Source organism: Salmo salar, chromosome ssa18, assembly GCF_905237065.1.
Source record: "Salmo salar chromosome ssa18, Ssal_v3.1, whole genome shotgun sequence".
NCBI classification, from domain to species: domain Eukaryota; kingdom Metazoa; phylum Chordata; class Actinopteri; order Salmoniformes; family Salmonidae; genus Salmo; species Salmo salar.
In genome coordinates this window covers 8,799,088-8,813,920 of record NC_059459.1, presented here as the reverse complement: position 1 = coordinate 8,813,920, position 14,833 = coordinate 8,799,088, and the positions used below count along the sequence as shown (strand labels likewise).

The following is a 14,833-nucleotide window of genomic DNA, read 5'->3' as shown; positions in this document are numbered from 1 at the left end:
AAAGGTAAGTGATTTATTTTAATTGCCATTTCTGACTTTTGTGATGCCTCTGCTTGGTTGGAAAATGTATGTAATGCTTGTGTGCGGGGCGCTGTCCTCAGATAATCGCATGGTGTGCTTTCGCCATAAAGCCTTTTTGAAATCTGACAGAGCGGCTGGATTAACAAGAAGTTAAGCTTTTAAATGATGTATGACACTTGTATTTTCATGAATGTTTAATATTACAATTTCTGTAATTTGAATTTCGCGCTCTGCAATTTCCCCGGATGTTGTCGAGATGGGACGCTAGCGTCCCAATGATCCGTAATAAGTTAACAAGAAGTTTGTGGAGTGGTTGAAAACGAGTTAATGGCTCCAACCTAAGTGTTTGTAAACTTCCGACTTCAACTGTATATCATGAGTAAGTATATCATTTGTATCTATTATTTGTTACTTGCAAACTTTGCCATGAAATGAGCAGCAGCAGTGCAGAACCGTCGCTAGACTGGCACATTAGACTGCACATTTCTCACTCGATAGTAGGCTTGGGTAGTATACCGGGGTATTTCAAAATAGCATGGGATAGTTTAAATATCCTCAATACCATTGATTTTTTTTTGTTGAAGTTTCTATGAATGTGAATATTTGTAGCTACATTTAAGTAAATATCTGCAGTCACCTTGTGCAATAAGTTAGGAGATAAAGAGTGCATACTTAATTTCACCTGTCACAATTTTTCATTATGAACCTGACTTGTAGTCTCCAGTCACGTGGTGTTTGTTTACAAGCGCACAAAAACAAGACACTGAAGCCTTTTAAGTCACTCACTGTTGTGCAGACAGGTGATCTAGCAACAGTGTGGAATTCACAACCAAATGTTTATCAGCTAGATATCTTACAACTATTAAGTGAACTGTCCAAAAAAAATGCAAAAAGGTTGTGCATTTGGTTTGCTAATTTAGCTAAAGTGGTCATCTTCTTCCAAAATCAAGTTTCACTTGGAAACAGCAGAGAATCCCCTCCAGGATCAAGAGCCTTGCAGTCTAATATGTATATTGTGTGTGCAGCAAACTGTAAAAAGCATTTTTGAGTTACTTGTATACCTTTGAGCTGGCACGTCTGTACTGCAAATACATTAGGTCAGAGATAGTATAAAATGTTTGCAATGCGCTCATTAGCATTTAGTTAGCATTCTCTATGGGATTTGACATGAACTTGTTGCATTGCTAATCTTCTAAATACAATAAGCACCCCTTGTGCTCAGTGCCGGTATTACCAAATATCCCGGTATGGCACAAGGTTGGTATGAAAACTGGATACCTCCCAAGCCTACTCGCTAAAATAATATCAAAATGATCAGAAATACAGTGTGGACAGTCATTTACAACATTAACAATGTCCACACTGTATTTCTGATCAATTCGATATTATTTTTATGGACAAAAGTGCTTTTCTTTAATAAAAAACAAGCAAATTTCTAAGTGACCCCAAACTTTTAAGTACAAGACAAAAGTTTGGATTTTTCTTTATTTTGACTATTTTCTACATTGTATAATAATAGTGAAGACACCAAAACTATGAAATAACACATATGGAAGCATGTAGCCCCCCCCAAAAAAAAGTGTTAACAAATCTAAATATATATTTTTTGAGATTCTTCAAAGTAGCCACCCTTTGCCTTGATGACAGCTTTGCACTCTCTCAACCAGCTTCATAAGGTAGTCACCTGGAATACATTTCAATTAACAGGTATGCCTTGTTAAAAGTTCATTTGTGGAATTTATTTCCTTCTTAATGAGTTTGAGCCAATCAGTTGTGTTCTGACAAGGTAGGGGTGTTATACAGAATATAGCCCTATCTGGTAAAAGACCAAGTGCATATTATGGCAAGAACAGCTCAAATAAGTGAAGAGAAATTACAGTCCATCATTACTTTAAGACATGAAGGTTAGGCAACCCAGAAAAGGTAAAGAACTTTGAAAGTTGCTTCAAGTGCAGTCGCAAAAACCAAACTGTATGATGAACCTGGCTCTCATGAGGACCGCCACAGGAAAGGAAGACCCAGAGTTACCTCTACTACAGAGGATTTCATTAGAGTTAACTGCACCTCAGACTGAAGCCCAAATAAATGAGTCACAGACATCTCAACATCAACTGTTCAGAGGGGACTGCGTGAATCAGGCCTCCATGGTCGAATTGCTGCTAAGAAACCACGACTAAAAGGACACCAATAAGAAGAAGAGACTTGCTTGGGGCAAGAAACATGAGCATTTGACCGGTGGAAATCTGTCATTTGAGTCCAAATTTGAGATTTTTGGTTCAAACCTCCGTGTCTTTGTGAGACGCAGAGTAGGTGAACGGATGACTTCCGCATGTGTGGTTACCTCCGTGTAGCATGGAGTCGGTGTGATGGTGCTTTGCCAGAGACACTGTCAGTGATTTATTTAGAATTCAAGGCACACTTAACCAGCATGGCTACCACTGCATTCTGCAGCGATACGCCATCTGGCTTGCGCTTAGTGGGACAATCATTTGTTTTTCCAACAGGACAAGGACACAAAACACACCTCCAGACTGTAAAAGGGCTATTTGACCAAGATGGAGCGCTGCATCAGATAACCTGGCCTCCACAATCACATGACCTCAACCCAATTGAGATGGTTTGGGATGAGTTGGAACACAGAGTTAAGGAAAATCAGACAACAAGTGCTCAGCATATGTGGGAACTCCTTCAAGACTGTTGGAAAAGCATTCCTCATGATAGCTGGTTGAGAGAATACCAAGAGTGGGCAAAGCTGTCAAAGGGTGGCTACTTTGAACTCTCAAATATATTCTGATTTTGTTTAACACTTTTTTGCTTACTACCTGATTCCATATGTGATATTTCATAGTTTTCATGTCTTCACTATTATTCTGCAATGTAGAAAATAGTAAAAATAAAGAAAAACCCTTGAATGAGTAGGTGTTCAAACTTTTGACTGGTACTAATATAGATAGATATCCATCTATGACAATATTTGAGAACACAAGACAACTAATGAGAGATGACACCATTGCCTGCTAGTCACAGTGAACATTCTTCTGACACTGAATCCGTAAATGAGAGATACAGGGATCAGTAATTAGCAATCCCTAAGCTATGTCACAAATTCATATGTTTTCAGTGAAAAAAACTCTCCAATAGCCATCTGTGAGTCCTATTTTGGACATTGTAGTTGCAATGATTTAGTAACTAGCTGTTCAGGATGTGGGAGACAAAAGTTATTCACAGAACAACAAGTACCATCAAGGAAAACTGTGCTGCAATGAGTTTAAAAGAAATGAAGTGAGCATTGTTAGCAGTGACAGCAATGCTGCGTTGCTTGTAACTCGTGATAACGTCAGCCCCCTCTCAGAAACCATCAGTCACAACACGCAGGAAAAAAACAATGGTATAGGCCTAGGGGAACAATAACGGCCTAGAGAAATATAGCAGTGGTTGCAACGACAGTACTACACAACTAACATAGTCCTATGTTATTAAAATGTGATAACATAGATTATGTGCTATATGTTAACTACCTCTTAAGGCCACAATGATTAACTAAAATTCATATTGGGATTTCAGAAAATGTCAAATTGCTCATTCCAATTTGGTTTTTCAACACACAAGACTGTAGTGCAGTGGTTGACCCTAAAGTTCCTATTTGCCAATCCTGACAATTGCTCTACACTATTTTTGTAGCAGCGTACTACCATGTAATTTTAATTTTGATTGTCCTCTCCTTGAGGACTGTGTCAACAAAAAACAAAAATCTTGTCACTCAAGGGAATTCACAGATTTGAAATGACACAATTGCCTCTGATGATAATGGAACAGAATATCAAAGGATCTCTGCATTGATTATCTGTAAACGTCCAACTCCTATAGTCCGGTAAGAAAAGCAGCCAGTCGCTCAAGTTATTTATTTTTATTCTCTCCATGGTACCATCAATGAAAGCTTCAGAAAGTATTCACACCCCTTGACTTTTTCCATATTTTGTTGTTACAGCCTGAATTTAAAATTACTTCCATTTAGATTTTGTCACTGGCCTACACACAATACCACATAATGTCAAAAGTGGAATTATGTTTTCATAAAATGTTTAATTAATTAAATGTCAACCCCTTTGTTATGGCAAGCCTAAATAAGTTCAGGAGTAGAAATGTGCTTAAGAAGTCACATAATAAGTTGCATGGACCTAATCTCTGTACCCCACACATACAGATAATTGTAAGGTCCCTCAGTCGAGCAGTGATTTTCAAACACAGATTCAACCACAAAGACCAGGGAGGTTTTCCAATGCCTCACAAAAGAAGGGCACCTATTGGTAGATGGGTAAAAATAAAAAAGCAGACACTGAATATCCCTTTGAGCATGGTGAAGTTATTAATTAGACTTTGGATGGTGTATCAATACACAGGGTCACTAGAAAAGATACAGGCATCCTTCCTAACTTAGTTGCTGGAGAGGAAGGAAACCGATCAGGGATTTCACCATGAGGCCAATGGTGACTTAAAACAGTTACAGGGTTTAATGGCTGTGATAGGAGAAAACTGAGGATGGATCAACAACATTGTAGCTTATTGACAGAGTGACAAGAAGGAAGCCTGTACAGAACACAAATATTCCAAAATATGCATCCTGTTTGCAATAAGGTACTAAAGTAAAACTGAAAAGAATGTGTCAAAGAAATTAACTTTATGTCAACATTGAATGTTCCTGAGTGGCCTAGTTACAGTTCTGACATAAATCTACCTGAAAATCTATGGCAAGACTTGGAAATTACTGTTTAGCAATGATCAACAACCAAATTGACAGAGCTTGAGGAATTTAGAAAAAAAAAAAGGATAATATTGTACAATCCAGGTGTGCAAAGCTCTTAGAGACTTACCCAGAAAGACTCACAGCTGTAATCACTGCCAAAGGTGATTATAACATTTACATTTGAGTCATTTAGCAGACACTATTATACAGAGCGACTTTCAGGAGCAATTAAAGTTAAGTGCCTTGCTCAAGGGCACTGACCGATTTTTTTCAACTAGTCGGCTCAGGTATTCGAACCAGAGACCTTTCGGTTACTGGCCCAATGCTCCTAAATGCTTGGCTATCTGCCGTATCTGACTCAGGGGGTTGAATACTTACCTAATCAAAACAGATTCGGGTTGTATTTTTCAAAACATTTCTACGAATGTTAAAATAGTTCTTCCAGTTTTACATTCAAGTATTTTGAGTAGTTTGCTGACAATGAATGACAATTAAATCCATTCTAATCCCACTTTGTAACAGAACAAAATTTGGAAAAAGTAAAGGGGTGTGAATAGTTTCTGAAGTAACTGTATCTTCATTAAACAATGCCTTTGTATCTGCTTTTGAAAAAGGAGACATCTCAGGCCCAGTGGTAGCCTAAATAGAAATGGGCAGAAAGGATGGCATTTCATTGGTTTGTTTCTGACGTAGCTGTAGACATCAGAGAAGGCTGCGCTGAGACAGCGCCTATCACTGACTAAAAGCACACATAACTCCTAGGTTATCTCCACTGCAGTCCTGGGAAACTAGGCATGGAAAACATGACTTACATTGGCAGCATTCTAGTACTCTCCTTTAAATTTGTGTAAAAGTATATAGTTAATGACTCAGAAAAGGGACCTTTTCTTTCCCCTTAGGCTTATCTAAAAAGGCCTACAAAGTAAAAAATATATATATATACAAATCATGTATATAAAAATATATACAAATAATCTATAGAATCACAGTTTACTGAACCGGCACTGTTTATTACTTGGTTGTCAAGTGACTGTAGTCTAGTGCATTCTTTCATTTCTGTCTATAGTTTTTTTTTTATAACTACGCCTAAATAAACTGAACTACTTGACGTCATGTGATACTGTCTACGGCACATCAGGCTATAGTGACAAAGTCAAAAGTTTGCACAGTAAAACAAGAGAGGGGTGAACTGATAAAGGTGTCGCAACAATGTTTCATACGTCACTGTTACAATGCAATTATGACTAATAATGTATCGCGAAGCGGATACTGTCATAATCATTTGGTTACAAAGTATAATCATATGAGAGCAGTGTATCGAAGACCTACCACCCACTAGACTAAATGTAGCCCTTTAAGAGCTATTATTAAAGATATAATTTTCTTCAATAATCGTGATGATTTTCACTACCATAGGGTGGGAAGTGAACTCCAGAGCCATTTCTCAATGGAGTCAGTCTCCCGACCATAGAAATATCATTAATAGAACGGGCTAGGAACCTCTAATCCTGGCAATTTGACTAGTAAACTCATGGGTACACTTGCAATGGCTGCCTGGTATTGTGATACAATAATTTCCATGGTAACAGAAAGTTGATTCAAATGATTCTAAATGTATTTTTCTTTTAAGGTCAGTTGAGTTGCTTCAACAAATCACAGCACAAATGATTGATGGGCACACTTCCTGCTTTGCTCCAATGAGTACACACAACAGGCTATCAGTCAACCCTTATGCCATCACTGACTTGAATGGGGAGGGCCATTCTATTCATTCTATTTCTGTGCTGACACCGATGGAAAATAGGAAATTATGCATCCACCTTATTATAAGGTCATAATAGACTAAATCAATATCATAACGTCATAATAGCCACATACTAAACAATCCATTATGACACTTCTTTAACATTGTTTAAATTCAACCTATTAGCATACATACGGCTATAGGCTACTTCTACACAGTTTCAGATGTTCTCTCATGATGTGGACATGAAGTCATCATCATCATATTCTAACACTTGTGCATCTTGCATTTAATTTACATACCAATATTGTTTATTATGAAAATGTTTCAAATTGGATAAAGGTTTCCTTATTATTGGGGCAAACATACCTGAAAAGGCAGCATATTGTTGCTGTTGTCCGTCCTTAAGGCGTTGTCCTCCATCCAAGATTTCTGGGTGAGGGGACCAGCTCTCGGGAATTTTGGGGGTGCTATAACGTTGCTAGAATAGGGCTTTTTCATCGGGGAGATGGGGTTCATGGAAGAAGGCACCCCTACACCGACCCCCACACCAACCCCGACTCCCACAGCTCTTCGCGGGTCCCTGCCTGCCTGGAGACCACTCCATGGATTGGAGGCTGTGCTCCAAGTGCCATTTTGGTGATTATTCCAACCCGAAGATGAGGCAGGTGAAGAAGCCTTGCTATTCATGACAGACTGGTGATTGTAAGCGTTTCTCTGTGGAAAAGGACCGTGGTTGGGGCTAACAGGGGATCTCCGTTGCTGCGCTGGCTGGTGCTGGGCTTGCTGCTGTGGATGCTGAGACTGTGCCAAGCCAAGCTGAGGTGAGAAATTGCCTCCAAATACCGGATTTATGTGGTGGGGGAAGTTCTGGAAAAGCATTGTTCCGTTCACCGAGGGTCTTCCTTGATTAAAATTTTCGTCCACAGTGTTCGTAGTTCCAGTAGACCAAGTGCTACCAAATGAGGGGGACAGGGTGCCACCGGTTTCCTGCGGCTGATGAAAACTCAAGCCTGGCAGGATCGGAGACTCCATCGGCACTTTCTCTTTGTTGAGCGCTGAAGCTGCTTGGTTGCTCACACTCGACGGGCTCTCATCTAATGTAGGGGGATCCGAGGGGGCTGGGGTGAAGGGAGGGTCTACTGCTGGATCTTCTTGCTGATGAGGTTGGGCTTTGTTTTTGTCCATCAGTAAATCATCCTGCATGGTTTGCTGAGCTGAAACGGGACAAACAGATAAGTTATTTATCATTGAGAATGTCAGACTAGGCTCTCTGGGCTGTTGTGATATTTTAGAGAGAACTCCGTGGGGAATTTTTCTGCTGCTGGAGGCGAATTAGTGATCACCCATTTAGATAAAAAATCAAATACTGCTGGTGTATTACAATAAAGTGCACTTCAGCAAGAGATTAAATAGTTTCACCATTTCTGATGCCAGTTATCCACTCGATTGTGTGCGGGAGATACACGTGGAGGACACCGATATTCACCATGTCTTGTTTTCCTTTACCCAGAAACTCCGAACTGCAATGTGAAACTGATTCTTGTTCTTGTTTTTTTTCTCTCCCTAGAACCACCCCTGAATTAATTTGCAAAGAAATACAGCTGCTGCATCCTTCAAGGTTAAAGAGACACACCACCTTGACCCACCCACTTTTTGTTTTAGGTTTCTGTGACAATGATTGCTGAAGTAGCTATAAGAGATGATGCACTTAGGCTTTTTTTGCTTGTACTTTTGTATGACATTGGCCTAGTAGTAACAGCTTGCTACATTGGCTAATAGCTTCACCCTAAAAGCATGAATGTTATAGAGATTACGATAAGAGGCAGCTTCAATTACTGCATTAAACTTGGTACATTTTTCTGTCACCTTTTTTATATGTAGATTTTCTGAGTAGGGTGCAAATGGGTGCTATAACAGAGACAGCCCTATATGCATATCTATGTTCACAAAAGCCTAGAGGAGCAGTGTCGCGCCTCTTCTTTCATGCCTGCCTACATTGATCAAAATAATACTTATTACATTTTGTTAATTTCATATTTTAAGGCTATCATAAACTCTTTAGAAGTTTATTCTGGACGGCCGTTAGCATAATTATAGACACAATTAGGCCTATCGCTGGTCATATATGTACTCATTAAAATCATTCTGCTTGCAAGTGCACAGTCACCTTTGAATGAGTCAGGATACAGCACGGTTTATTGTCCATTTTAATTATGAACCATTCGAAATAACTGTGGCCTAATAAAGCCACAGTGTGGTATTTAGAAAGTATTCTGAATAGGCTAAAACGACTCCCACATAGTAGCCTGTCAAATGTATGTTGAGCACATCATTTTAATTCTCAGGTTTCTAGAATATCCTATTCCTAACAGGTGTGACATAGACTTATCGTAGAAAGTAAAATATTGCACAGCATTTTGTACACTACTTAATCCTTGTTTTCTCCTCGATGCATAAACGCTGCCTGTTCATGGTCATCAAGTAACCAAATACGGGGGCAGTTAACCAGCCTAAAAGAAAAACGATGCACCAATTTTGACAAACAAAAAAAATCGTATTTCCCCTACGCGTTGGTTATACAAGACATTCGATACATTCACAAGCGGGCTGTTAAAAATTCGTATCCGACCCACCTAATCCACAACTGTACAGGTAACGTTATCACCAAACAAACACCGCAACAGCATGCACACCCGTGTCGGTTTTCTGTTTCACATGAAATTAAATTTACCTTTATCGTTCACCCTTTGGGACTCTGTATATAACGCTATTTCTGTTTGCCTCGTCTGGGTTAAGATATGACAAATGAGTTACCCCTTCGTGCGGAGGTAGTCAGCAGTTGCTTCAACAGCTGATCGACTGCGGCGCATGGAGGAGGAGGCTTCAGGGAAATGTAGTTTATTAGTGTTACATGTCCGGAATGCAAAGTTTGGTCGAAAACAAATATTGTTTTGGTCAGCTTTTGTTTTGCATGTAGGCCCATGCATTTTTGCATTAAATTAGGCTAGTATTTAAAGAGGACTTTTATTGACTATCATCATTAACCCATTCATAGCCGGTAAATAGGGTTAGTGTTCCCAAGGCCATATAGCAATGTTACAGCGCTTGTTTACGAGGCGGCGTCCTGTGCTAATTAGCTATCTAGCGTGCTACAAACACCTGTGTGTAAGAGTAAGTGGGGAAAAAGTGTAGTTCATTAACTTGAGGCAAACACAGCATATGGAACTGTGCAAATCTGCTACAGTAAGTGCATCCGTTTTATTTGAAATATTATTCCTCGCTGATATGAAAGAGAAGGGCCATACGTTTCAAACCATTTCGCAAGTAATAATTGACGTTTCTAAAACCAGAAACACAGCGTCAGAATTGTAGTTCACATAGACAGCCGTGGGCGAAGCTAGCTGCTGAAACCCCTAGAGAGAAAGGTTTTCGTGAGCTAGATGTAGCTAGCGGATAGTAATGGCAAATGTGATGCTCCATTAGCCGTTTAAGAAATAAGGCCCGTGGAGACGTGGTATATGGCCAATATACCACGGCTAGGGGCTGTTCTTATGCAACGCGAAGTGCCTGGACACAACCCTTAGACGTGGTATATTGCTCATGTCACAAACCCCCGAGGTGCCTTATTGCTATTATAAACTGGTTACCAACGTAATTAGAGCAGTAAAAATAAATGTTGTCATTCATGGTATATGGTCTGATATACCACGGGTGTCAGCCAATCAGCTTTCAGGGCTCGAACCACCCAGTTTATAACACCTGATTTGGAAGACAACCAGTGTCTTCTAAACGTACATGTCTAGTTGCGGGTGTCATTTAAATTTAGAAAATGCTACATTAAAAATGAAATACATTTTTTGCTCCATTAAGTAATCCAGCAATTAGTATGCCACTATTGTTTATTTCATTTTCTCTCACTGATCGACAGGTGAGTATCATGACATGCAGCACTTTGGGGTGGACAGCCACCTGTCTCAATTAATGAGAAAATTTGAAATAGATAAAATGGCAGTGTACACATTGTTGGATTATTTCATGGAGCAAAATATTTAACTGAGCATTTTCTAAATTCAAACGAAGAACAATGCAACTAGACATGGAAGTAGAAGACATTGCTTGTCTTCCAAGTAGGAAATTGAGGAAGTATTGACAAGTTAAAGTTGGTAAAAAATTCTGTGCTAATCCAAATGATATCTATTAACGCTTATCAACCAGCTGGAATAGAGTAGTCTGACTAGACGATATTTTAATAGCTACATTAGACGAGGCTTCTATTCTTCAACCAACCACATACCCATGTAATTAGGGGGGGAAATGTATCCTAGATCACATTTGCCCAATATCTTCCATGACTGCTAAAACTGTTGCAACATTTTGCAGTCATTTTAACCAAGCAAATTTAGAGAATAAAGATACAACTGAGCCATTAAATGAGATGCACTCATATGCACTGCCCGAAGCTTGTGGCGTAATAACGCTACAGAGCGCTATAATAAATGCAACCTACCGCAATACGAAGTATTCTGTAGCCATATGTGTATCTTCATGATGCTCGTCTTCCCAAGTAGGCTTGATGCCTCTTAGGTAGGTCCGCCTGCACAAGTTAGAGCATTAATTAGATATTTATTTGGCAACATGAAGGAGTAAAAGTCGAGTCGGACTACATATCCCAGGCATCTTGTAACTGTGATTTCTCAGCCTCTGACGGGCTTGTTATTGTTGGTGACGTAATACGCATCAGGAGTTCCCGTGCGTTACCTCATAGAGAGAGCCAGTCAATTGAGTCAAGCTGTCGCGCCGAAGCGTTAAAAATGAGTTTTTAGCAAACTATTAAACTGAAACCGAGTTGAAAGGCATTAGTTATGGCTGCAAAAGAACTGGTTTATAGTTCAAGTTTTAGCTAACGTTAGTTTATTTCGGTTAGACAAGTTAGCCGGCTAGCTAACCTCTTCGACTTCGTGCCAACAGAAAAAGCCTCGCCGCTTATAACAAGGCCAAGCTAGCTAGATATCTAACCTGCATATGTAATTAATACACTCAACACGTTTGAGTGTACTGTTTTACATTTATTGGCCATATGTCGGAAGAGAGCACATTGGTAATGCAACAGAATTCGGACAGGTGAGTTGAGTTTACCGTTAGCTAGCTACCTAACCAGTAGCGAAGCTAGCTACTGTAACGTTAGTTGGCTAGCTAGGTGGCCCTTGGATTCATGGTTAATAACTTTACTAATTCTTACCTTGTGGCAAGTATTGTAGTTCAGCTAGTCATATGTTGCACGCTATAGTCATTGTTTCATGCAGCTAGGTAACTAAAACCATGTGTTTGGATCAGTGGGCTGGACCATCATCAGATGGGGGGGGGGGTCACGCGAGATATCTGGCTGAGGGTGGCCATATCATCACGCAACCTCCCTTTTTGGGCGTTGATTGACTACTCAGGGGACTGATTGGGATTTTGTAGTGTCAAGGTGGTGGAAAACGAACAGAAATGAATTGCCTGTTCAAATGTAACCTTTCATTAAGGTGTGGTGGACCTGTACTACTGCCTTGCCCTTCACACTAGTCAGGGATTGCCAGGGCTGCTGTTTTAAGTTAGATTGTGCTTTTACATTATAAAGTTCAATATGAACTGGGGTATTTGTATTTATTATGGATCCCAAGGCAGCAGCCACTCTTCCTGGGGTCCAGCAAAATTAAGGCAGTTATACATTTAAAAAACATTACAATACATTCATAACAGATTTCACAACATATTAACTGTGTTCCCTCAGGCCCCTACTCTATACCACATAGCTATAACACAAAATACATGTGTACGTGTGTGTATAATGTGTATGTTTGTGTTGCTTCGCAGTCCCCGCTGTTCCATAAGATTTATTTGTGTCTGTTTTTTTAATCTAATTTTACCTCTTGCGTAAGTTACTTGATGCGGAATAGAGTACTGTGTGCTTCCCATAAACACATTTCAGGATATTGAGGTAGCTAGTAATGCTGGCCTTAACACACATAAAGAGACGGTTTTAGATCAGCATCGAACGTCCTAAAGAGGAAATGGACGATGTGGAAAATATGTCCAAAATTGAGACTGAGTGGTAGGTTAGGCTATACATTTAACTCACTCAGTGGCCAATTTATTAGGTATTACACCCATCTAGTACTGGGTTGGACCATTCTTTGCCTCCAGAACAACCTGAATTCTTTGGGGCGTGGAAACGTTAGGAGTGGAACTCCGTGTGGTCGTCTGCTGCAATCGCACATCGGTGACAAGGACGGACGAGGTGTGTGTTCCGAGATGCCGTTCTGCACACCATTGTTGTGCTGCACTGTTATTTGTGACCTGCATGTTAGCTTGCACAATTCTCATTGCGCTGTTTTCTGCCACTGACTGGATGTTTTTTTTTGTTTGTCCCACCATTCTTGGTAAATTTTAAAACCTCTCTGGGGTATGTGGGACTCTAGCGTCCCACATGCGGGACACACTCGCCAACAGCCAGTGAAATAGCAGGGCGCCAAATTCAACACAACAAAAATCTCATAATTCAAATTTCTCAAACATACAACTATTATATCCCATTTTAAAGATGCACTTCTTGTTAATCCAACCACCGTGTCCGATTTCAAAAAGGCTTTACGGCCAAAGCATAACATTAGATTATGTTAGGACAGCAAGACAAGAAAAACCTAGACAAGAAAAACCACACAGCCATTTTCCAAGCAAGGAGAGGCATCACAAAAACTAGAAATACAACTAAAATTAATCAATAACCTTTGATCTTCATCAGATGGACTTCATGTTACACAACGCATGCATGTTTTGCTCAATAAAGTTAATATTTATATCCAAGAACCCCAATTTTTCATTGGCATGTAATGTTCAGATATGTTTTGCCTCCCAAAACTTCCGGTGAATGAGCACATTAATTTACAGAAATACTCATCATAAACGTTGATAAAATATACAACTGTTATTCAAAGAATTATAGATACACTTCTCCTTAATGCAACCGCTGTGTCAGATTTCAAAAAAGTTTTACGGCGAAAGCACACTTTGTAATAATCTTGGTACAGCGCTCAGACATCAAAACAAGCCACACAGATACCCACCATTTGAGTCAACAGAAATCACAAATAACATTATAAATATTCACTTACCTTTGATGATCTTCATCGGAATGCACTCCCAGGAATCCCAGTTACACAAATATTTTTTTTGTTTCGATAAAGTCCATATTTATGTCGAAATATCTCCTTTTTGTTTGCACGTTCAGTCCAGCATTCCAAATGCACTGTGCTCGTGCAGTAAGTTCAGACGAAAAGTCAAAAGTTATATTACAGTTCGTAGAAACCTTTCAAACGATGTATAGCATCAATCTTTAGGATGTTTTTATCATAAATCTTCCATAATATTCCAACCGGACAATTCCATTGTCTTCAGAAATGAAAAGGAACACACCTAACTCTCACGGGCGCGCTCATGTCATTTCCTCAGTCATCTGATTCCAATGGCTCTTATTCTTTCCCCATTCACAGTAGAAGCATGAAACAACATTCTAAAGACTGTTGACATCTAGTGGAAGCCTTAGGAAGTGCAAAATGACCCCACAGACACTGTATACTGGATAGGCAATCACCTGAAGAACTACAAACCTCAGACTTCCCACTTCCTGGTTGGATTTTCTTTTCAGGTTTTTGCCTGCCATATGAGTTCTGTTATACTCACAGACATCATTCAAACAGTTTTAGAAACTGCTGAGTGTTTTCTATCCAAATCTACTAATATTATGCATATCCTACCTTCTGGGCCTGAGTATCAGGCAGTTTACTACGGGCACGCTTTTCATCCGGACGTCAAAATACTGCCCCCAACCCCGATGAAGTTAAACACTGTTGTGTGTGAAAAGCCCAGGAGGACTGCGTTTTCTGAAATACTGGAACCGGAAAACCTGGCACCGACGGTCATACCACGCTCAGTCGCTTAGGTTACACGTTTTTCCCATTCTGACGTTCAATCGAACAGAAACTGCAATGCCTTGATGCCTGTCTGCCTGCTCTATATAGCCAGCCACTGCCACGTGACTCGCTGTCTGTAGGAGCTAACCATTTTCGTGAATGGGGTGGCGTACTTAATAAACTGGCCACCAAGTGGAGGTAGGCCTAACCTTGCAAACATTTTGATCTGGTATATCAAGTTAACAAAACTGTTCTATACTCTGCTCCGCCTAAACAGGTATGTTAGGCCTAGATTTTAAGCATTTCGTCTAATAGGCCTGTGTAGGCTTAGGTCAAGTAAGTTAATAGAATTTTGCCGTACTGGCCATT

At 39.8% G+C, this 14,833-nt stretch overlaps 2 protein-coding genes across 9 annotated transcripts in view; one reads left to right on the top strand and one right to left on the bottom strand.

Annotated features, from left to right (window-relative positions):
- Positions 1 to 11,863, bottom strand: part of LOC106576796 (cytoplasmic polyadenylation element-binding protein 3) — a 68,129-nt gene extending 56,266 nt beyond the window's left edge. The window contains exons 1-3 of one of the 7 annotated variants that reach the window (XM_014154210.2): positions 11,752 to 11,863; positions 11,020 to 11,106; positions 6,879 to 7,726 (exon numbers count right to left, since the gene is read on the bottom strand). In XM_014154210.2, the coding sequence (XP_014009685.1) occupies positions 6,879 to 7,726; positions 11,020 to 11,059 (888 nt within the window). In that variant the 5' untranslated portion in view covers positions 11,060 to 11,106; positions 11,752 to 11,863. Of the gene's footprint in view, positions 1 to 6,878; positions 7,727 to 7,931; positions 8,424 to 9,145; positions 9,393 to 11,019; positions 11,107 to 11,751 lie in introns of those variants that run through there. The other 6 variants (XM_014154213.2, XM_014154212.2, XM_014154207.2 and 3 more) reach the window with 6 other exon arrangements.
- The window catches only part of LOC106576797 (E3 ubiquitin-protein ligase MARCHF5), a 45,532-nt gene continuing 40,325 nt past the window's right edge, over positions 9,627 to 14,833 (top strand). Inside the window, exon 1 of one of the 2 annotated variants that reach the window (XM_045700731.1) lies at positions 9,627 to 9,755. Coding sequence is in view for 1 of the 2 variants with exons in the window: in XM_045700730.1 (XP_045556686.1) it covers positions 11,590 to 11,633 (44 nt within the window). In the remaining variant the exon portion in view is untranslated. Of the gene's footprint in view, positions 9,756 to 11,257; positions 11,634 to 14,833 lie in introns of those variants that run through there. The other variant, XM_045700730.1, reaches the window with a different exon arrangement.